This window comes from Zingiber officinale, chromosome 1A (genome assembly GCF_018446385.1).
Source record: "Zingiber officinale cultivar Zhangliang chromosome 1A, Zo_v1.1, whole genome shotgun sequence".
Classification (NCBI taxonomy): domain Eukaryota; kingdom Viridiplantae; phylum Streptophyta; class Magnoliopsida; order Zingiberales; family Zingiberaceae; genus Zingiber; species Zingiber officinale.
The window spans coordinates 91,733,561-91,758,511 of record NC_055987.1 but is presented as its reverse complement, the minus strand read 5'-3'; the positions used below and the strand labels follow the sequence as shown (position 1 = coordinate 91,758,511).

General features: G+C 34.6%; 1 protein-coding gene across 4 annotated transcripts; it reads left to right on the top strand.

Annotated features, from left to right (window-relative positions):
- Positions 1–1,346: 1,346 nt before the first annotated feature.
- LOC122026864 lies at positions 1,347–23,868 on the top strand. Of its 4 annotated transcripts, XR_006124187.1 has the most exons (9): positions 1,358–1,489; positions 2,384–2,469; positions 3,975–4,561; positions 4,715–4,801; positions 11,104–11,230; positions 18,727–18,945; positions 19,064–19,188; positions 23,210–23,544; positions 23,664–23,868. XR_006124187.1 is itself a non-coding variant. In XM_042585598.1 (8 exons), the coding sequence occupies exons 1-8, from the start codon at positions 1,481–1,483 to the stop codon at positions 23,347–23,349; spliced, it is 1,371 nt and encodes a 456-aa protein (XP_042441532.1). In that variant the 5' UTR covers positions 1,347–1,480; the 3' UTR covers positions 23,350–23,868. The 4 variants fall into 4 exon arrangements, 3 of the variants coding, with proteins under 3 accessions (XP_042441532.1, XP_042441538.1, XP_042441519.1); XM_042585598.1 differs by having other exon boundaries at positions 1,347–1,489; positions 4,724–4,801; positions 23,210–23,868; XM_042585585.1 differs by having other exon boundaries at positions 23,210–23,868.
- Positions 23,869–24,951: the final 1,083 nt, after the last annotated feature.

Below are 24,951 nucleotides of genomic sequence, written 5' to 3'. Positions count from 1 at the left end.
TCTTTGTGCTATTCTCTCACATGATGACCTTCAAATTCTATTCGTATTTTTTAATGGAAAAAATTTAGATTTTGTATTTGACATGTTAGTTTTGGTAGATTAATTTTATGAATCATAGTATTTAATTTGACATGATTATTAACAAAATTTGATATTTAGTAGTAAAGAAAGAGAATTGTCTTATATTTTATTTCTACCAATCATCCCTATTTATAAAATAAGTGAAATGATATAAAAATAAAAAATATAATGATTTATCAATAACAATAAAACCAAATCAATCCGCTATTAAAACGCTTACATAGTTTTTTTTTTAAAAATTAGACTGATTATTCATCTAGATTTTCATTCTAATTAATTAAATAAAAATTAATATTTATTTGTTCTTTTATTATATTTGTGCAGACAAAGGTGCCAAACTTTAAAATATCATCACGAAAGTAAATGACATAAATTAAGTTTTATTTTATTTTTTAATTTTAAACATTTTTATATTGATAAAATATTAGAGACCATATTGCTTCCTATTATTTGAATATTGATATATTTGTTAGAAAATATAATTTAAATATACAAAAATATAAAAAATAGAAGAATTTGTTCCATTAAAGAAGTTATACTTGATTTGTTACTAATATTGATGAACCATTTTAAAATTTATCTCCAAGAATGGATTATTTTATAATAATTAAACGGAAAAAATTATCTTAGATTGATAATTTGTATGTACTCGGCAATTTTAAATATGCCTTTTTAATAATACCTAATATTTAATAAAACACAGTATACTATCACGAATAAGGAATTAAATTTAAATTATTTATAGAAAGATTAATGGGAAGAACCTGCCAAATGAAAGACAAATATTATATATAAATCATTTACATATGTTTATGAATTATAAGCAATAGAGACATGCAAGAAGAATTAATTTTTGTTAAGAATATTTCAAATAATGAAATTTTGATACTTACTATGATTGGACTATTATATATGTTAAAAAATATTTAGGTTTATTTCTGTTTTTTCAAAATCAAACAACTTTAAATTTAATTGATTCTTATAGACGAAGAAAAGTGATTTCGCTCCTGTCCGAGCGTCTCATCGCCGGGCCCCACTGATTGTCATTGCACCATCCACCCATGCGATCACCGCCTGCAGCCCCAGCCGTACGGTCGCGGAGAGAAATAGCGACAAACTCTCTCTTACGGTACCCATCTCCCGATTACCCACTGTTAAGTCGATAGTTCGGTGACGACGTGGCATACCGTGCCTCCCGCTGACTGAGGTATCATTGTGGGCAATGCATGTTGAGTCTCCCCAATGAGCTTTTAAATTGAAGGAAGCTTTTTCATGCTATTGCAGGGAGGCGGAGTTGTCTCTGTTGGTTACAAGGAGAAAGAGAGGAGAAAGAGCCAAGAGTCGCGTCTCGCGTCTCTCGGTGCATTAGCCGTCGCCGCCGAGTCCTTCTCAGGCGACAATGAGGAAGGTGAGGCCTTCTTTTCATCGTTTTTGTTCGTTTCTTGTTCCGAACGTATATTTCTTTGAGTTTACGAAATCGCCGAAAGCGAGTAGAGTGCATAAGCACGGAACGAGCCATGAGCGAATGGGCAGACTATTCAAGCAAACCTTTGAATCAACCGACGAGAGTACGAAACGGAAATAGAGGTACGGAAAGCCCACGGAGCGGTAAGACTACAGTCACTAGACCAGATGGAAATTTTCTCTTTCCCTTGAGTCTGCTTTCTTGAAGAAGTTGAGCCTGATCTTGATCTATGAGTTGAAGCTGCATATCAAGGAAAGGGCTTTGGTCCGTCTGAAGCCAAGTCTGTCTTATAATAGTAGTAGTTGCCCCTGATCCTCGAGTGATTCTCGTCGGGATTTGTTTTTTCAAAAACTACAACTGCCCTTGCCGAAAGAAAGTCAGAAAGAGAAGAGGTTTTACTGACTTCGATTAGAGAGGTGGGGGGCCCGGCCTTAGTCAGAAGGAGATAGAAAGGTCTCGTCTTGGTTCGAGTATCTAAGGTCTTCCTATCGAAAGTTGTAAGGAAAGCTGCAATTGTTAGACTCTCCAATGGATAACTAAGGGATCTAAGATTCAAATGCGGCGCAGTAAAAAGCGAGCCTAAGAATACTTGGATGGGTCTTCACGAGTGTTTTCTGATTTATCTTAGTGGCCGAGGAAAATTTCCGTGGGACCGGCTAGTCACATGCAGGATTAGTCAGTTCGAAAAGCTGGATACCTGAATTATCAAAAGAAATTGGAACCCTTTATTTTCTTGTTCTGAGTTTATCTGTTTTGAATTTCAACTTTCTCTATTTCTCTGGTTTCTATGTATTATATGTTGACCTAAAGGATGATAACATTCCCTTGCTCTTGCAGACAAAATTGTGTGGTATTTGTGGAGATACGGGCTACTCGGAACAAATTATCACGTGTCATCGTTGCAGAAGGAATTTTGAACACACGTAAGCCTTGCAGATTTAACTAGTTTTAACTTGTTCTCAATACTCTGATTTTACTTTTTACTGAATATTGTTTTAGTAGGTGTTTCGGAGCCAAAGTGCAAGTTAAAATGACTCTTGATCATTGATTCAACTTTGTTTTAACTTATAAGAATTTGGCATGTTTAGGATTGGATAACTTGGATCCTACCTCCTATTTGATATATATATATTTTTGTAATGAACATTGAAGTTCAATCCTTGGTGCTCACTATGTAATTCAAATTAGGACCGTAGAGGACCATAACAGTTCTTGTCAATCAAATGTATTCCAAAGTGTCATAAACACAATTTTATTGTTTATTCAGGACATAGAATATCTTGTCTCATGAACACTTAAATTACTTTTGGTGATAACATGACAAATTACATTCATAATGATCAGTTAACACTTCAAAAATGCACGTGATGAATACTGGTCAGATGCTTGGAGCCCATATTATTCTGTTTCCTTTTTTGTTTTGAATAGTTTTCAATGTATAACGCTCCCTTAAAGATCCTTACGAGGTCTAAAACCTTATCTTAGCATGCAAAAGTTTTTTTTTAATGTTTTAGATCCTTGGTTGGCTCACTTGTCATATGTAGACATATGATATGCAGACATATGATATGCTATCACTTTTTAAGGTCAATGTGAGTATGTGAAGGGCGACTTTAAAAAGTGAGATAGGTGGTTGCCTAGGTGGTTTTAGTAGGCATCTACTTCGCCTACACTATAGTTCTCTTTTAGGCGGGGTGTTTTAAAAATCGAGGTAGGTGCCCACCTAGGCCATCCAAGCAGCTTTCTTAGGCAATCAGTTTAGTTAGATTTCGAGATGGTTTGTTCATGGAAAGAATTTTATATTTTTCTGTAACTTTTTGTTCTATTAATTGCAATGTGAAATTGTATATATTTTCTTGTCATATTTTTGTTGATTTTTATTATGTGTTCTTGAAATGTGATATGTGACCAGGAATATAATTTTAAAATTGACTTGATAACCGTATATTAGTAATATTAATATAACCACCTAGGCCTTTGCTTACTGCCTAGACACTAGGTGGTTGGCTGACCACCTACCACCTAGATAATTCCTTGATGAAGGGTTGCAAGTGTAAAGACAAGAAAAATGAGTTTTCCATAAGATCTATTCTAGTTGCTTAGGTTTGTTCATTTTAATTCTAATTATTGTTATAATCTTCCTCGTATGACTAATCATGATATATATCTAAATTTGACAATCTAGTTAAAAAAATGCAATGAGATCTAAAACAGGCAATGGATTATCTGGCTAGGTAAGTTTATTGGGTGAAATTCAGGCCATTGTCATGTTAATGCCTGAATCATGTCTTTATTTAATGTGCGAAGTCTTTGTGAATCAGAGCTATATTTTGTGAAGTCTGTGGATCAAAGCTATGTTTTTTTTCAGTGCATTGATTACAATGATGCTAACCTTGTCAACCCCCTTTTATACTTTTTAATTTTGCAGTTACTGCATGAAAGTGGTTCGTTTTGGGGTTCGAGATAATTGGTATTGTGATGAGTGTTCAAATCTGTCAGTCGATGTAGCTCAAGAGTCAAAGATGCCTCATACAGTTATGGAAAGTAATTCAAAAGCTTTCCATCCTCTCTTGAACAGGGTGCCTCCAACTAAAGGAAGTTCCAATTTGAATGACCAAAGAATTCCTAAAGAAATTGATGATTCTAGGAAGTGGCGGAACAGGAAGCATGTCAAACACTCGTCAATACCAATGGGTTTCTACAAGGCCATTCAAAATGCAAAAGTAAAATTCATTTCAACTGAAGAAGTTTGCTTTACTAAGCATCCAAAGATATCCTTTAAAGCATCAAATTCAGGTCCTTCAAGTTGCCGAAGGAGTTATGCTGCGACGTTGCATCCTAGCTCAAGAAAAGAAGTAAAAGACCCATACACATCCTCTAGTTTAACAAAACCTGGGGTTTTCAAACAGCCAAATGCGGCTACGGTTTATTCTGGCCTTCTTGCCGGAAATGTCAGCACAACCAGGGATGCTGTTATTGTTGATAAGGAAGCAAATATGAGAAAGAAAGTTCCAGGTGCTCTTTTGATATACCTCTGAACAATTTATATCTTTGTAGGTCACCAGCTATTCTTAAATGTGCTGTTATATTTCCAAATTACTACTTCATAGACAACACTTTTAAGAGCTGTTGCTGCTATGGGCTTATGTTTTTCTTGAAAGTTTACAGTGTCTGCAGCTTTAGGTGTTGCTTCTGATGATTCAGCTTCATACACTGCAAATAGAATGGGAAATAAAATAAAACTCAAGGCCCTAGGTATGCATATCTACTTTCAACATATGTGTGGTTAGTGTTGTACCTTGTTACGGTTCTCCTTTAGTTACTACATCGCACTACACCTCATGCATAACAGGAGGAACAAATGTTATACATTCTGAGGAAAAACACAAAATATCTATTGTTGCTGATAGTTACCCCCAACTAATAGAATCAATTAAAGTGTCGAGCCATGTCAGTATGCATGGGTAGCCTGCTAACCACATGCGAGACAACTTTGATATCGACACTAGAGCAGCTTCAACTAGATCTTAGATCTAAGTTTACAACTCTATCTTGAATGGAAATGCATGCACAGCGGAAACAAAGAGGAGGGGAGACCACAAGAGAGACTAAGGGAGAGGTAAGAGCTCTAGAGAGAGGAGAATGAGATTGGAACTCATTGGGGAATGAGATTGGGCAACTGGTGGGAGGTGAGGTAAAGGAAGAGAAGGTAGGATCAGGAAAGAAAGTGGAAGAGAAGGAGAGTATGTCAAGAGGGAAGAATATAAATGATTCTTAATTTTCTAAAATTTCACTAACCTAAATAAGCAGAACTAGACTATCCTATTTCATAACTTGGTTTGTTCCTAATTTAACCAATGGATCCAAATCAAGCTTGGTTTAAACCTACCTGACTTTGATTACCATGCCTAATCGGTAGGCTTCATTCAACCCTAAATCTATTTTTATTTGATCACTAAACCTAAAATATTAGCTTGATTAAGCTTAACTAATTGCCTAAAATTTTAAAAAATTAATTTAAGATGCAAAATTTTTAAAAAGGATAAAATTCTATTTTTTTTGTTTGTGTTTTAACTCGTTCTATCGGGAGAGATCATATGAGCATGCTATTGAAAAACTAAGGGTTAGTGAGATCGTATAAAGCTTCTTCTGTCCCTCCTTTGTATCTTCTTTGAGTTCTAGTTTCAATGTTGTGGAACAATTCAGGTTTGATACAACACTTTAGTTAAAAGAATACAACAACAACAACAACAACAACCAAGCCTTTTCCCACTAGGTGGGGTCGGCTGTATGAATCCTTTTACGCCATTGAGCTCTATCTCCTATTATATCATCATCTATATTTAAATAAATTTTATCTTGTTTTATTGTTGCTAACCAAGTCTTTTTTGGTCTTCCTTTTCCTCGTTTGATATGTATGTTTATCATAGTTTCACATCGCCTAACTGGAGCATTTATTGGTCGTTACATGTCCGTACCATCTTAAACGTGTCTCTCGGAGTTTTTCCTCAATAGATGCAACTCCGACTTTCTCTCTAATGCTCTCATTTCTTATTTTGTCCATCTTCGTATGCCCACACATCCACCTTAACATCCTCATCTCTGCAACTCTCATCTTCTGCTCGTGTGCTCAAGTCATAGTCCAACATTCAGCTCCATATAACATAGCAGGTCTAACTGCGGTTTTATAGAATTTACCTTTAAGTTTAAGAGGTACTTTACAGTCACATAAAACACTCGACGCTCCCCTCCATTTCACCCATCTTGCTTGTATTCTATGTAAGACATCTCTCTCAATCCCTCCATCATTTTGTAAAAATGATTCTAAATATTTAAATCGCTCGGTTTCAGGCAACTCGTCCTCTCCTATCTTAACAATTGTTTCATTACTTCTAATATTGCTAAACTTAAATTCCATATATTCTGTCTTTAATCTACTAACCTTAAAACCTTTCCCTTCTAGTGTTTTCCTCCAAGATTCTAGCTTAGCATTTACTCCTTCACGTGTCTCATCTACCAAAATAATATCATCTGCAAACAACATACACCTGGTACTCTATCTTGAATGTGTGAGTTCATCCATAATTAGTGTAAAAAGATAGGGACTTAGACTGATCCTTGATGTAACCCTATCTTTATTGGAAATACTTCGTTACTCCATCTCAAGTCTTTACTCCGGTCGTTACATCCTCATACATATCCTTAATTAGTTCAATATATGTTATGCTAACACCTCTCTTTTCTAAAATTCGCCATATAATTTCTCTTGGGACTCTATCATACGCTTTTTCTAAGTCAATGAATACCATGTAGATCTTGTTTTTGTTCCGATATTTTTCAATTAATTGTCTAAGAAGATGTATAGTTTCTATTATCGACCTTCCAGACCCAAATTGATTTTCTGTCATTGTTGTCTCTTTCCTTAATATTTTTTCTATTACTTTTTCCCAAAGTTTCATAGTATGACTCATTAATTTAATACCCCTATAGTTTGCACAATTTTGTACGTCTCCCTTATTCTTATATAAGGGAACTAGAGTACTTATCCTCCATTGATCAGACATTTTTTTCGTTTTCAATATCATGTTAAATAATTTTGTAAGCCATTCAATACCTTGTTTTCCTAAGCACTTCCATACCTCTATTGGAATATCATCTGGTCCAACGGCTTTTCCATTGTGCATCTCATTTAAAGTTTGTTTTACTTCTGAAGTTTGAATTCTACGATAAAAATTAAAATTTCGATGCTCATTTGACCTAATTAAATTACCCAAGTTAAGTTGGTCTCCTAAACCTTCATTAAAAAGTTGATGAAAATACCTCTTCCACCACTTTTTTATTTCTCCATCGCTTACTAATACCCTATTACATTCATCTTTAATACATTTTATTTGGCTAAGATCTCTTGTTTTTCTTTCTCTCACTTTAGCTATTCTATAAATGTCTCTTTCCCCTTCTTTTGTATCCAATTTTTGATATAACCGTTCAAAAGTTTCATTTTTTGCTTCATTCACCACTTTCTTAGCTTCTTTCTTGGCTATTGTATATTTTTTTAAGTTTTCCTCATTCTTACAAATATATAATTCCTTATAAGCTATTCGTTTTTCCTTCACTTTCTCTTGTACTTTCTCATTCCACCACCAAGATTCTTTACTTAGCGGTGCATGCCCCTTTGACTCATCGAGGACACTCTTAGCTACTATTTTCAACTTTGATACCATCTTATCCCATGTTGTATTAGAGTCATCGTATATTTCACCTAATGCTTGTACTTCTACCTTCTCCTTAAATATATGTTGCTTCCATCCTTTAACTTCCACCACTTAATTCTAGGAATTGTATATATTTTCTTTCTATTGATACTATGTTTAAGACGTATATCCAACACTACTACCCTATGTTGGGTAGTTAAGCTTTCTTCAGGGATGACTTTGCAATCTTTACAAATCTTTCTATCCTTCTTCTCCTAACCATAAGAAAGTCAATTTGCGATTTATTATTCCCATTTTTGAATGTGACTAAGTGTTCTTCTCTTTTCTTAAAAAACGTATTAACTAATATAAGGTCATATGCTATCGCAAAATCTAATATAGTTTTCCCTTCCTCATTCCTCATTCCGAACCCATAACTCCCATGTACTCTCTCATATTCCTCATTTTTCACTCCGACATGTCCATTTAGATCACCTCCTATTAAAATCCTTTCATTTGGTGAAATATTTTGTAATATTTCATCTAAGTCCTCCCAAAACCTTGATTTGGTAGCTTCATCTAATTCTACTTGTGGTGCATATACGCTAATTATGTTCATAGTTTCTTTCGCCATTATTATCTTAAGGGCTATAATTCTATCCCCTTTTCTAACTACTCCTACAACTTCATCCTTTAACAAACTATCTACAATAATACCCACTCCATTTCTTGTTTTACTCTTTCCAGTGTACCATAACTTAAAACCCGTGTTCTCTATCATCTTTGCCTTCTCACCTGTCCATTTTGTCTCTTGTACACACAAAATATTAATTTTTCTCCTAATCATCATATCTACTACCTCCATTGATTTACCAGTGAGAGTTCCTATGTTCCAAGTTCCAAATCTTAGATTATTAATTTTCCTATCATATTTGTTCTTATCTAACCTATGGTGTGAGAACTCTTGCCTATTTAACACTACACTCAAGTTGGAGATGTAGCGGTCCTTGTTGAGACGTTACAGTCGGACCCTGTAACGCGAACTCTTGCATATTTATCACTACACTCGAGTTCTGTAGATGTAGCGGTCCTTGCCGAGACGTTACAGTCGGACCCTGCAACGCGTTCCTTCCGGGGAACAACCTAGCATTAGCACAATAGTTTAATGGATTCATTCATGAAATATTTGCCATAATTTGACGCTGGCTGGCAACCTAACGCAACCTTCCTCCTTTATCCGGGCTTGGGACCGGCCATGACCGGTCATCATGGACGGAGTTACTTTAGTTAAAAGAATGATTTAAGAAAATTATTCATTTATTTTATTTTATTTATTTATTTATTTTTTTTATGATTTAAGAAAATTATTCATTTATTTTTTTCACTATTTACAGTTCATTTTATTGGAATGCCATTAAGATGCATAATGATTGCAATAAGTGCTAACTGATTTATCACATTAAAGGGGTTTTTCCTCAAAAAATTCAGTTCGTTTGAATGTAATTTTTTTTTTTCAAATTTGAATTTGATTTTATAAAAAAATCTTAAAAAAAAATAAATTTGATTGAGTTGAGTTGAACTGTGTTTAATATTTTTCATTTTCATTGATTTGTACTCATTAAATTAAATAAATTTAAGTCACAAAACTCATTCTAATTTAAACACAAAATATAATATATCTAAAATTTGAAAAAAAACTATATCTCTATCATTGTTTATTTTAATAAATTGTAGCAAGGTTTAAAATTTTAACTCGTACCGAGGTTTCAGTGCCGTGTCGATATAGTTTCGATATTTTTTAAATATAAAATATATTAATTAAAAAATAAAATATTTAACATAAATATTTTAAAAAATAAACAATATAAAAAATAATCTTTAGAAAAGGAAAAGATATGAAAATAGATAAATAAATAAATAAAATTTTTATTATATTTTTTAAATTGAAATAAATGAAATATAAAATTAATTAGATAATTTTATAAGGGTTTAATAAAATCTCTTTAGATTATCTTCATTATAGCTAGGAGTTAATTAAAATAATTAACCTAAGTTTAATTAAAAAAATTCGAAATCTGACACCACTCGCGAGCTCGCACGACTTCAGTATTGCCGCGGGATTGCGCGACCCCTAAGCCATGGCCGTGGGGATCGCGTGACTCCTCCGGTGCGACTGTGGTGGTCGTGCAACCCCTTTGCAGCAGTCGTAGAGTCGCGCGACGCCTCCGCGGCGGTAGTGGAAAGGTTATGTGACCCTCCGCTGTTGTTGCGCGTTCGAGTGACCCCTTCGCTGCGGCCATGGGATCGCGCAACACGTCACAACAATCGTGGGTTTAGTGCTGGGGTTGTGCTGGTGCTGGTCGCCGATCGGAACGAGATGTTTCGTCCGTTTCGACCGTTTCGGCACGACACTTTAAACCATGAATTGTAGCTATGTGGTTAAAATAAATCAAATTAAAATGAAACAATAGAAGCTTGAATTGTTTCACTACATCCATAAAATAAAATGCAAGATGATATATTTGATGCTCAATGTTTTTATATGTTCATGAACAAATTTTAAATATATACACTAAAAAATAAATTATACATTTATTTTACATTTTATAGTGACCATAGAGCTAATATTTAAAGAAATTATGACTACAAATTTTTGCCAAAATATTAGAATAATACTTGTCCTTGAACAAGTTGAATGCATAATTAAAAACATCCTATGAAATATGGAATTGTTTTAATGGTGCAGAAATTGAAAATAAAGCATGACCCAGTTCGTAGAGGGGCAATAGAAGGTTCCATTTTCTTGTTGCTCATTTTAGCTTCTACTTGAAAAAGTTGAGTAGATTATAAGGATAAATCATTATGGAACATACAAAAGATACTGTGTACAAATGACTAAAAATAAAAATTAATAATTGTTTGTAAGTATTTTTAACTTGAGCAAGACGATTAAATTAATCAACAATTAAATAAAAAACAAACATGTATTAGTAATTTAATTAATTAATTATTTTTTTTAACTTATACATGACTCAAGTTTTCAAACCTTAGCAGAGATTTACCTTTTTGATTTCAGTTGGAATAGACAATTAAATGTAAAGGAATACACAAACAAGTGGGAATTTGAGTGTGGGGTATCTCATCTGATACATCCCTTTTTGAAATTTCTTGAGTAATTCAATAACTTAAATTTTTGTCCATGGTTCAAAACCTTCAGCAGTCTTTTGCTTGTAGTGATGCATCGCCAATTGATTCTCTCATGTCCTTGACCAACATGAATGCTTATCACCAATTGTATCATCAAGAACAGTCTGATTTAGACCTCTTTTACAAATCACGTTGTGAATCAAAATAGATGTTTAACAGATGGAAGGGAAAATTATGCTACCACATCCAAGAGACCAGCACCTGAAGCAACTAACCCACCACAGATATTGCTCATACATCCAGCTGAGAATCTTTTGAATGTCCCTGCTCCAAAAGTTTGTTGGAAGTAAGTGCCAGACATCTCTTGCTAATGGATAAACAGAATAGTTAACTTCTGAAATCTTATTCATAGAATGCTTTTGATATTACTATTTTTTGCTGCTGTGTATGCTGTTGATTGACTTCTGTCTTTCTATTGAATTTTACATGCTTGACATTTCCCCCCTGTTTTTTCCCCTGTTCAGGGAAACTTTAGGATTTGTCTGTTGGGTTCATGAACTTAAAATGCAACTAATTCATTGAAGCTTCCTATCAATGTAGTCCTCTCTTAGGCTTTCCAGCAACCTCTCTGTTATTGAGTTTGTTGAACAAGGAATTTAACATACAATTTCGAGGATAAACTCGTATTGATTTTGATTATAGTGTTCTCGAATTCTAGGTTTCCTAGAAAGTTAGGACTCTATTAGGAAGACATGCTTCATGGTGTGGTTGTGATAATATAAATACTTGTGTAATGTATAGATTGTTCTCTTTTATTTTTGTCTTTCTTACCATATAATGGCTTTAGTAGCTAGATATCTTATTGCAGCTCATCATTTAACAACGTGGAGGCCAATCTCCTAGCATTTCCCATGTTAGTCATATACACATTATGCGTACTAGTAAGAAATGAGATGGAGAATAGAGAAATAGAATCATTGTGATAAGATTGTCAAATTTAGGAGAATTGGATAGAATCATTGTATGGAAGTTGATTTTATAAATAAGACACTGAATGTTAATAAATGCTTATGCTCAATAAAATTGTATGGTTCAATTAAGAGAGTGTTCTAAAAGGATTAGATATATCTAGGATTGAAAATTTGTACTCAAAGGAGAATTAAATGGACATAAGGAGAGTATATGAAAAATACAAAGGTGGACATGAAGGATTTTGGATTAAAAAATGAAAAAAGGATAGTATTTGAAATGTTTGTTTCCTAGTTTTTATATTTGAAACATTTTTTTCGTCTCTATTCCTCGACCACATCAAGTGGGATAATAATTGGTTGTTGTTGTTGTTGTTGTTTTCGTCTCTATTCAATAATAAAACCTTGCTTTGATTGACTTTGAAATTTGTCATTTACCCAGGCACACTTATATCGTTCTCTCCAAAACTATATGCACTATCCACCCCATTTTTCTCTTATGGATAGTGATATATAGGGTCGGTCACCAATCACTATCTCGTAGGACAAAAATGATTTCTAAGCTTTATTGATGATCACACATGGGTTACGTGAGTTTACCTTCTTCGAAACAAATCACACACAACCAAAATCTTTAAAAAATTTCACAAAATGACTCGAACACAATTACTAGCAATGGCAAAGAATACTTCAATACCAAGATTATCCATCAAAGTTCATGTGTCAATACTCTTCAACAAAATGGAGTGTCAAAAAGGAAGAATAGTCATTTATTGGAAGTAGTCCATGTTCTAATGTTCACCATGAATGTCCTTAAATACCTATGGGTTGTCATGTTCTCTGTTGCTTATCTCATCAATCGCATTACCAAATCAAATATTTGATATCAATTTATTTGATAAAACTCCTATAGAATTTAGTCAAATATCTGATAGGTTATTAGGTTACTATTAATTTTTTTGGATTTCGTATTAGTTTTCTATTAACAAGACATTCTAATTTGCTCATATAAAGAGACATTATGTAACCTTTAGGCTTTGTTTACTTGGAAGGAAGGAAATAAAACTACTGAATATTTTCCATCATGTAAAACTTTCCTCGATTTACTTCTAAAAAAAGATGGATTATATTCCTTTCTTTTCTCTTATTTACTTTGGAAAAAAAAGAGTTATTGTATTTTTTTTAACCTAATGGACAGACGGATTTATAATTCCTTAGCGGATTATTTTTTTATCATAATTCTGCCTAAACCAGGCAAAAAGCAATTTCCTCCTTCAACGTTTCAACGTGCACAACTATTTCTTGCAGTCGCGATTGAACTCACGCGATCGCAATCAGTGGCCCCGCTCGATGTCCACTTCCTGCCAGCGGTCCCGCAAGGGCATTGTGTGCGACAAGGAGGCTGCCCAGCGAGCGCGAGCGGCCCTGCAAGAGCAAGAGCAAGCGTAAGTGACCTTGGGGGTCACTCGTGGTTGACCGTGAGCACAAGCGACCTATGAGGTCGACCCCACAATTTCCTTTCTAGTCCCCTAGCTACTCCTTGCTCACTATGAACTCAGTTCCACCCAAATTGTGAAGCAAATGAAAAATCCATTTTCCTGATTTGAGAAGCAAGAACAGGGCACGCAAAAGCTGAGTGATTTCGTTTGTTATTCTCCATCTTTAATTTGGTGGATAATAAACCCAAAAGATGTCTCCAACAATGTGTCAATGTCCCCGCCCTCTTCAGATTCCTTACAAATCTGCTATTCCCAATGATTTTTGGCAGAGTGAAGAGTAAGAACTGTTAGCTAGAGCCCTAGAGCCAATCATTTGATGATTATATATTGGACTTATTGTATCATATTCTATATAAATAAAGGCATTTGGATTTTGGTTATTATACTTATATTAGTGCCAAATAAACTAAGTATAATAATGTCCCTGAGTAGACGGTTCTCACCTATATCAATCGGTTAGTTGAACCGATAGTGAGATGATATAGGGAACACTACTCTTAATCATTCCTAGTTGAGTATTAACATTTAGGGACAATGTTAATGCAATAAGACTAGCATGTAGGTCAACTCGATGACTTGATCTCACAAGTCATGAATATAGAGATATCAAGTTGACCCGCCATGAGAAAGTATCATGGATCGTTATATGAGTGTCATATACTTTCTCATGTGGCTATTAGTATGACTACTAGTCCTTAGACCTGAAGTCACCATAGATCCCTACATAAGGAGTTATGTACTTTGGTTTCGTCAAACGTCACTCGTAACTGGGTGGACTATAAAGGCGATTACTGGGTATATAACAAATTATGCAGAGGGATGTGAGTGATGTAGATGTGATCTATCCCTCCTATATGACGGGAGAGACATCGGTATTCTTGATAGAGTGAGACCACGAAGTGCATGACCATGCCCAAATGAGTCAATATAGGATATTGAGCTCATTTGATTTAGTGAGTCTACTTGGAGTTCAAGATTTAGATTGGTCAGAGGATGACACGGTCTATGCCTCACATTGACCAATCTAGATGTCTAGGATAGAAAGACACTTGTCATATTTTGTGAGGAGTCACAATTAGTAGTCACAAGGTGATGTCGGATCTCGACATTCTTGTAACTTGGGTAGTAATGATGTGTTGCTAGATACCGCTCATTACTTATGCTCCTAAATGGGTTTAGGGCATTGCCAACGTTACAAGAACCTATAGGGTCACACACTTAGGACAATTAGATGGAGATTAGGTTCATATGATGAACCAAGAGGATTAGATTCATTTGATGAATCAAATTGGATTAAGAGTAATCCTAATTGAGCTAACTTGAGTTCGACTCAAGTTGATTCATGTGTTCAATGAGTCTAATTTAGATTTTGACTCATTGAATCAATTTAATTAAATGAATAAGATTCATTATATTAAGTTGGCTTGAATCAAATGGTTGGATTCGATCAACCATGGAAGAGATTTGATCAAGTTTGACTTGACTTGACTTGAGAGGAAGATTAAAAGTCAAGTTTGACTTGACTTTATGCCACCTCATTGGTGAGTTGGCATTGATGTGGACCAATGATGTTACTCCACATCATCATGGGTGCCACCTCATGGAAGTTACAAAGTCATTTTCTTAATAACTTCACATTAATAGCATTTAATGGGGAGTTACACTATGGGAAGTGGCCGGCCACTTTTGGTTTTGAATGGGAATTCATTTTTCATTCAAGTGTGTATCTTCTTCCTTCTTCCTCTCAAGCTCTTCCTCTCCTCCTCAACTTGGCCGAACCATACATAGGTGCTAGCACACCTTTTGTGTGGTTTTCTCCACCTACGTGTTCGTGTGGATACTTCTAGAGGGGTATCTATCTTGATACTCTCGAGATCCGGCGTTTTGGACGAGCGGGATACGCGAAAGGCACGCTTCGAAGGTATAAAAGCTCTCAACACATAGATCTAGGAGTAGATCTAAAGATTTTGAAACTCGTACTTGTATTTCATTCGTTTTTCCTTGCACGGATCTACGGCTTTGGGTGATTCGGGGTTTCCGCGACGCGAAAAGCTGTTTTCGTGGCCCGAAAAACCCAACAAGAACTAGCAAAAGAGTGCATATAGTCGAAAAGTTTCGATTGTGATGTTCCAATTGCTTTATTTCATGGTAAACTTGCAGATTTCATCCAAGTTGACATTTTGATCAACATATGCAAGCTTCTCGGCGCTTGTTTGGCGGCGGCCGTTAGAACTACGATCCTCGACGTCAGGATGGATTGGAGCATGATCATCATCCTCGTGACACTGCTCTGTGTGCTAATAAACACTCTCGGGCTTAACTTTGTGGTGCGGTGCACGGTCCATTGGTGCGGGCGACAGCTGGCGTTCGAGACGTCGGAGGAGTCAGCGATGTGGTTGGCATTGACATCCGGGTTCAAGAAACAATTGCTCCACTGGCTGCTTGTTGTGCTTTACAGGCCGAAAATAGTGTTCGGACGATGGAGTGCTTGATCTTCTTGGGAGAATTTGCCCACGGTGACGAGGTTAAGGTGCTCCCTTGGTGCCACCATGTCTCTTCTCTTCTTTCCCTTCCTTCCGTTCCGTGGAGAGCTTTTTCTTTTATCTCTCTCGTATTCTTTTCCTTTCTTTCTCTCTCTCGTATTCTTTTCTTTTCTTTTCTCTTTCCTTTCTCTTACCCTTTCCTACGGAATTTTTTCTACCATCAATTCTTTTCTTTCTCCTTTCCATCTTTCAAAGTAAACATAGCCTTAGATTCAAGAAAAACAATTATTTTCTCCACTTATAGTTTAATAGAGTGGAAGGATAATTTTTTTTTTTTATATTTATAGAGGAATTAAGTTGGTGACTCTTAGACTTTGGGAAAGGTGTTTAGGGGAAGAAGTAGAACTTATTGAAAACTCAATTGATTTTGTGCCCAAAAGATCAACTACAAATGCTACATTGAAAATGCAGAGGACCTATGATTTATTAAAGACAATTTATGGAGATAAAGGAAAAAAAAAGAAATATTTTTATAAACTTAGGAAATGCATGAGAGCACAAGAATATTTACTATGGTGAGAATTAGACAAGAAAAGAATGTCTAACAAATTATGTTTAATGTGATGAAGGACATTTATTATATTGTTGCTACATGTGTTAACTATTCAGAAATGTAACTAATATTTTTTTTTATTGTTAGGCGTTTTTGTCAAGGGTTGGCTCTAAGTTCCTTTTGTTCAATGGGGAAAATTCATTATGCCCCCTTAGTTACTTTCTTCTTTAGAATGGCCTTTAAAGTTTTAAAATCATTCCAAAAAAAAAATAATAAAACTTATGTCATTTTAATTCTAGCTACGAACACAGTTTTTTGAGTACTGACATGACAGATGTATTGTATCATGTCATTGGAGTTGAAAATCTACCATGTCATTATTCTGCTTAAGTAACAATATTAGTGGTTAAACGTTACAATGACATTACAATGATAAGAGGTTGAGAATGAAGTCAAGTGGTAACTTTTGCTAAAACTGAAATCTAACTTCTGGTGGGATCTCCCCTCCCTTCATCTCTTAGGAAAATGTGTCTCTCTTAATCTAAAAGAGAATTGCATTTAAGCTATGATGACAACTTATACATCATCATTATCAACCTATGTTTGTTTTAATTAATTGGGATCTACTATATGGATCTTATCCCTCTCTATTGAGTTGTATACAACACTAAGTTACTAATCATAGAAATGAATTAAATTACCTTTCTTTATCATACTAACTAAATTACTAATATTTTCTTTGTTCTTCATCTATTCATTATACTTTCTACTCTAATTGATTTAATTTTTCTATCAAAAAAAATTTATTGGAGCTACACCTAATTGATTTCAGATATTGATATTTTTCATTTTATGCTTTCTAATGCTCACATCCATCTTACCATTCTTATTTTTGTATATTTCATATAAAAATTACAAAAATATAAAAAGTGTTTGGGGGTTCCACTAGAGAATTGTACATAAATTTCCAAATATTTACAATTGATAAAGATAATTGCAGTTTATGTTGGTCTGCAAATTTTATTTACAGTAATTTGTTGTTGCATGCTACCAAATTTGCCCAAACACTGAACTTAATGGCTCACAGGATGACCATGTTGTCCGCACATTACTGTTGGCGTCATTGCACTTGGCTGTGTCTGTAATGTTTCCTACGTATACTAGTCCTTTGTTTTTATATACGGGCTTTCAGGTATTTATTACCATTATCCTACCTAGCAATTATGCGATCTTCCTTTCAGGAGCTTTATGCACATATTTGTGAAGAGTTTAGTTGATTTAAATGCTTTGTGTTTACCTCATCGGAATCAGACAGATATTCATGACTTTCAGATGAACCTAGCCCTTAGAGTTTTTCTTGGGTTTATTTGTTGGCTAGCTGAGGATTTAAGTTTTAATGTACTTGGGTTCAAGGCAGTTACAATACTTAAATTGTGATATAGTATATAAATATTTTTGAAATGTTTTGATGCTTGATGTATGATCTATATACCAATTTACTTGCCAACTTTTGTGACATGGGCAGATAAGTATAACTCAGTTGTAATGTAGAACAGCAAGGTGTTTAGATGCTATCCAAGGGCATGCTAGGTTTGGCATACCACAAGGGAACAGGAACCTTTGGTAGAGTACAGGGTCACAAGTTATACTAAAAAATAGTTGTCAATCCTATCTTGATACAATCCTGGCAGCTAAAATCACAGTGACAACATGGACTTTCTTATTAAAATTTCTGAACTTTTCTTACTGAATGTTACATGTATGGTTTATCAATTCTGTGCATTGGTTTGTCAACATTTGTTATCATTGCTAGTCTCTCTGGGGAATAGGGTGTTGATCATTTGATTCTATCCATTTCTAGTATATCAGTTCAGGTATTTAATTGACATTTAATCATATTATTTGAAACCTTTTATTTCAATTCTCAAGAAAAGTTGTGTTGGTCCTTTAGGCTGCATAATACACTGTGTAATGCATCTTGTTGAGTTTCCAAATGCATATCCACAAGTGAAGCTCTAGCTGAATAAGGTTTACATCATATGTTTATAATGATGTATACATTTTGTTTTGTCAATCTAATCATGGAAACGTGATATCTCCTGTTGTATCACCATACAAAGTTTCTCTCTGTGTTTGCAAGTTTATGTAGGCTTATATCTGCATAAAACAAAAGTAAATGAGAATTTTCTGAGAGGTTCCATTATGATAGCCATTATTTGGGCACTAGAGCACTCACAAGTAAATTAGGACAAAGAAATAATAAATTAATTGTCCCCCTTCTATATATATTTCTTTTTGAGTACTTATTCAGTTATTGCTTGCCATTCAATTTCCTGCAGGGGTGTCTTTGAAGTCTTTGGCATGGCCATCAATGTGTTTGATGAAATTGAAGCACACTTCCCCTGTCAAGTGTCATACAAAGTATATGATATTTCGAAAAAAATGCCATTTAAGTTAAAGCTCAATTTGCTGCCAAGGCGAGATGCTTGGCCTTTTCAATCTGATATTCCCACATGTTATGATATTGGTTTATACTTTTTTGTTGGTCAATTTGATAGGTAAAGTTGCTTGAAATTAAGTTCAATACTTTTTTTCAAGTTTCTTCAGTTTAAGAAACATTTTTTTCTCTGTATTCAGATAATTCTAATCATTTAATCCTTTCCATTTTGTTTACAGGCCAAGCAATAAATATTTTTGGCTGCTGGAGCAAGTTGGTTCAAAAGATTTTGTTATGCAATCTTGCCTAGGAGAAGTGGAATTACTGATATACCCATCCACACAACTGAGATTGGATTCCCAGCGTGAGTATAATAGTTTTTTAATATTAAAAGCCCATCTCCTTAATTACATACACACAAAAAATAGAAATATCAAACTAGAGTTATTGCATAGGCCAAACTAACTATCGCAAACATTCATTTTTGACCTCACGTGGAACTTTAGTTTTATATAATGAGATTAAGTCATTTAAATATAAATTTCTATATACTACTCCTTAGAGGAGAGAGAAGATTCACTTACTAACTATGAATTTGCTATGAATTCATACATGAATTCAAAGTGATTTTGCCCTATTCACTCTGATCCTGTAACTATGAATTTCTATATATAGTTTTGGGATGTGTCTTTTTCAGTCCACTTATCCAGATATGTCTTAGGCCTTTATATCTCTTGAATGATCCAGATTGCACCAGGTCAACATGTTGGTTGATTTAGAGTTATTAGGTTAATGGTTGCATCACTTGAGTTGAAATCACTCTTTGTTGCACATGTCCTATTAGTAGATTGATTGTTTCATGTGGGAAAATGAGATGAAGGATGGTTTCTTATTTGGAAATAAATTAGATACTTGCCTTAATATGACTTGTGACAACACGTATGTGTGAAGTGTAAAAAAGTGCACCATGTAAGCCTCATTGACAAGCTTTCATTCCAATTCACTAACAATCAAATTTATGAAAACTTTTGTACAATGTGATTTCTTGCAACTTGCAAATATCATTGTCTTGAATGATTTTGCTAAATGAGGCAAGCCCAAATGACAATATAATCTTGGTGTTACGTAAAGATGTTGAACATCTCCAAATTATAAATGGCTGGAGCAATTTTGGTGGTAGAGACAATGCCTATTAGTTGGTCGATGGTGTATTCTAATGCAAAGATCAATTATGGGAATCTCATAGAAGATATAGGTTGGTGAGCTACAACACTACCACTAGCTTCTTGCCCATTCCAGGGCAGAGCCATGATATCCATAATGGGGTTAGTTGACGTCATAACGTCGTAGATAAATGCATGTTAGATCAAGAAAATAATGTCCACTTTGATACCATTGATTAAATAACTAACAATACAAGTCTATTGTGTAAATTAATAGTTATGTTAAATTTTTTTTTATTCTCATTGGATATATACTTCATAATTTGTTGATGGGATGTATTGGTATTGAATTATAGGATGACTCAATAATTTAATAATGCATTTGATAATTATTAGCTTTTGCAATTTGTTCATCTGTAAGTTTTTGTCGATTATTTAATTTATTTCCACCTAAAAATGCTTTATAATTAATTCTGTTGTCTTATTATTTTCTCTCCCTGACTCATGCATTGTATAGTATTTTATTTTTATAATAAATTTATTTAAATGATAATATTAAATTTTGAATTCATACTAATTCAATATGAATAGAAATCAATTTAATTGGCAATAAGATCTATTGAATTAGGTTTTTATGCAAGCATTTATGGCTAGTTTACTTGGGAGCATGGATGAAGAAAAGATTGCACGAGATTTGAAATCCTTACTTTTGTTTATATATAACAAAATAATGGACGGACATATCTCCAATCCATCAGTTGATTACTTTTGCCTCTATTTTTCATCCCCTCAAAATCGGGCGTAAGCAAGCGGACGGAAGTGAGCAAGAAGTGTGCAATCTCACAATCTCCCTTGTCTTCTCCTTGGATTCCTCACCGGAGCACTCCGCCTGCAACACCAAACAATCTTCCTCATCCCAGAGTCTACTTGGTCGTCACCACCTCGTCTTCTACTTCCCTCCCGCCCCTCTTCTTCTCCCCTCCTTCGCAGCCAGCAATCATAATAGGAGCGGCGACTTGCGAGCTAAACACCGACAAGAAGGTAGTGAAGTCCTTGAAATTTAACCCATCAATCATCTTAAGGAGCCTTTGCACAAGAAAAATGAAGGAGAAAAAAAGGTAAAATTGCGAGAATAAACGGTGGAGAAATCCAAAGAGTAAGAAAACGATGAAAGTGGTGGACTTGGAAGAGGGGATTGAAGGAGAACTGGGAATGGAGAGGAACTTGTCGGAGGAGATGAAGCCCTTGGCAGTGCGATCGAGCTGGTAGAAGCGATTGTAGAGGGCGACAATCTCCTATTGTGAAACTGAAAGCAAGAACAAATCAAGAAAGAACAACTGTCATTGTTGGGCAAGAACAAAGATCAAAGACAGTACAGAGATAGTTGCAGTGGTTTTGGACTTCCTCGATATCGTATTGGGTGAGCATGGCAGATGTGTTCCCCATAGCGACGTCACGATCAAGGTCCGGCCTCGTGAGGTCGCGAGTGATGTTCGACCTCGCAACCTAGTCGTGAGTTCCGGCCTTGCGACCTTGCTGTGAGGTTGCCTCCGAGGCGCTTGTGAGTTGAGGCCTCACTGCGGTCGGTCGTCGCTGCTTGGCTTTCCTTCTCCTTTTACTTTTTATCCTACTTCTTTCCGTTCCCCTTCCGGATATGTTTCCACAATGAATTCATTTTCCTTCTTCATCCTCTGAGTAAACAAAGCATTAAAGTATTAAATCTGATTAAAAAAGATAAAATTCAATCTTTATGTTTTAATATCAGCAAAGAGTTAAAACAAAATGAAATAATGTAATTTCTATCAATTGATATAAATATTGTGGCTTTTTCATTGATCAATAATTAAAATTGAGGTTTCTTTCTCCATATATTAATTTTTATGTAATAAATGATTTATCATAAAAATAACAATTAAGGCATTTTAAGACCACAGGTGGATAACTACATAAAAATGATCTATATCTTTTAATGACATATACAGATAACAGGTGGATAACTAAAGATTAAAATATATATAACTGTAAGTTGAAAATGACTTGTTAGTGGTTGATTAGAAATGACACTTCATGTTGGCTGTTGATAATGAATGACAAATCAGTTAAATACATTTATGGGTGTAGAGTTGCGAGAGATGTACTGATGGATAAAGCTGAAAAAAATGACAACACTGTTAGTATGCATAAAATCACACTACTGTATAATTGTCTTAAAATTTAAACCTTTTTATATCTATTGAAGGAAGACATGTTAAAAGGAGTAAAGAAGCAAGGAGAGGATGAAGCTCCAACTCTGTCTCACATTGCTAAATGACACTTCTTAGTCTCACATTGATAAATGAAACTTATTAAACATGCTTAAATACCTAGAGTTGTTCCTTGGCAGTTGAGTGGATTAGGCTATCTCTTAAGTTTTAGCATGGTAATAGAGTTAGTTCATCAACTCTTGCACAATGTCCTTGCACAGTGTCATGCTCAGCTTGCATGTCGGCATGACAAGATCTATAATTCATTTATTTTATAGAGTTCAAATAAAAATTTCAAGATCTCATCTACTTTGAAAATTAGTCCGACTACAAAATTAAAATCTGAAATACTTTTTTATTTTTTTTAAAAAATATTCATAAATTTTAAAAAAATAGTTATTTTAAAGTTTTTAACTTTTACATTTTTTTAAAATGAAATTGGCTGGCATGTGTTGTGCACACCATGAGCCAATTGTGTTGATCCCTAACATAGTCAGTTTAAGGCAATGTCATGTCGGGCACAACAGTAACAATAACATGCCATTTCCAGCCCTTGTTGTGCTTGACACATTTACTTCCCTAAAGAATTTTGGGGGTCATCATGAGAATCCGGATTGTTGAAAATTTGTTTTGGGTTTTTGTTTTTGTCCATAACTGTTGGAAGAAAAATAGTATGGAGCTTTCATTATTTCAAGTTTTATTACTAGACTTTGGTCAATCCTAAACCCTAAACCCTCAAACCATCTCCTTTTTAACTTATTGGCAAATAATTTTCTCATACTTTGCACTGGTCTTTAACAGAACATGCAATTTATTCTGCTTTCTTGAACAAAATCAACGTTCCCATATTTTAGACACTGGATTTCTTACTTCTAGTGACTAGTAAATGACTAAGCTTTGCTTATCTTGTTTTTTTTTGTTCTTTTTTTTTTTTTTTGTGATAAGTTTACCTTACTAATGTCATGTATATTAACAACAGGAATTGATGGCCAACCATACTTCTGGGGTGTGTTTCGGAGGAAGAAATTACGGAAACCCGCAGATATTGCCAATGTCTGCCATGAAGCACCTCAAGAACAATCCTCAGCATGCTCCACCTCTTTGGCACCGTTTCTCTAATCTGACTCTGTTTTGGTAAACCTACTGTTACTGTGGCCTTGGGGGAATCGCAACTCACATTTTGTGCAGGTTGGTTTTGATAGTTGGCATTAACTCGTTTGATAGATTACAAAGCACATAATAGTTACAGTTTAATATCAAAGATGAAAGGCCATCGTAGCTTCTGAACACTTCAAATGACAACAGCTGGATGAGGTATAATTCTCCATTTTTGGTGGTAGTCACCTCTCTTTTTTCTGATTACAGCATGAGGTTTACTGAATTAAGAATTTGGTTCAGCTTGTGTTTTTTTTTTGTTTATATTTAATATGTAGTTGGCCATTTTGGATGTTTCTTGTGGTGGACCTGTGGACTTTGGAATAGTCAAATTTGCCATACTAGATCATATAACATGTTTGTCAGGCCTCATGAAGGAAGAATTTTATAATCATAGTTAAGTAACATGTAACTCAACTCTCAACTGTTTGATGCTATGTAGTTTTACCTAATTTGTTAGTAATTTGGCTCTTGAGTTCGTCAGTAGACGTATCTTTTGATTGCTGATGTTGATGCTGTACTTCTTTGCTCATTTAGTTTGTTTTTCAAAAAAAAAAAAAATTTAAGGGGGTGTTTGGTTATTTCCTAGGAATAGGAATCGGAATCGGAATGAGAATCATTGTATTGTGGAATGGAAATGAGTATGAGCATGAATATTACTCTTAAAAATAATGTTTGGTTAGTTGCATATTTTCTATTGGAATAAATCATTTTTTTTTTACCCTTAAAAGAAAATAAGAGAAAAAATTAGATGTGAGAGAAAGATGAATGTGAGAGAAAAATACAATGAAAGAGAATGATGAGAGAGAAAGTCTCATGAGAGAGAGTGTGATGAGAAAGAATGAAGAGAGAGAAAGTGTGCTGAGAGAAAATGAGAAAAGAGAGTGTGACAGGAGAGAACATGATGAGAGAAGATGAGAGGTAAAATATGATGTGAGAGAAAGTATGATGAGAGAGGATGAAGAGAGAGAAAATGTAATGAGAAAAATGAGGAGAGAGTGTGATGAGAGAGATTGAGGAGAGAGAGTATGGTGAGAGAGAGTATGATGAGAGAGGAAGTGTGATGAGAAAAAAAGAGAACAATGAGTGTGATGGTAGAGATTTGAGAGAAAGAAAGTATGATGAGAGTGAAAGTGTGTTGAGGAAAAAAAAGGAGGGAGCGTGACAAGAGAGATTGAGGAGAGAAAAAGTATGATGAGAAAAAAAGAAGCAAGAGAGTGCGATGGAAGAGATTGAGGAGAGAGAAAGTATGATGAGAGAGAAAGTGTGATGAGAAAAAAAAAGAGGAAAGAGAGTGATAGGAGAGATTAAGGAGAGAGAAAGTGTGTGATAAAATGATGAGAGAGAAAATATGATGAGAGAGAACAAGGAGAGAGAAGTGATATGAAAGAAAAAATAAATAAATATATTTTGATATTTGATATTAAGAGAGAAAATTTTAGTTTTAGGTCAAGGGTATTTTTGAAATAAGGGAATACTTTGATTGATGAAAATAGGGTAATGACTCATTGAAGGGGAGATACATGGGAATGAGTTATTACCCAATTTCAATGATTCATTCCCTTA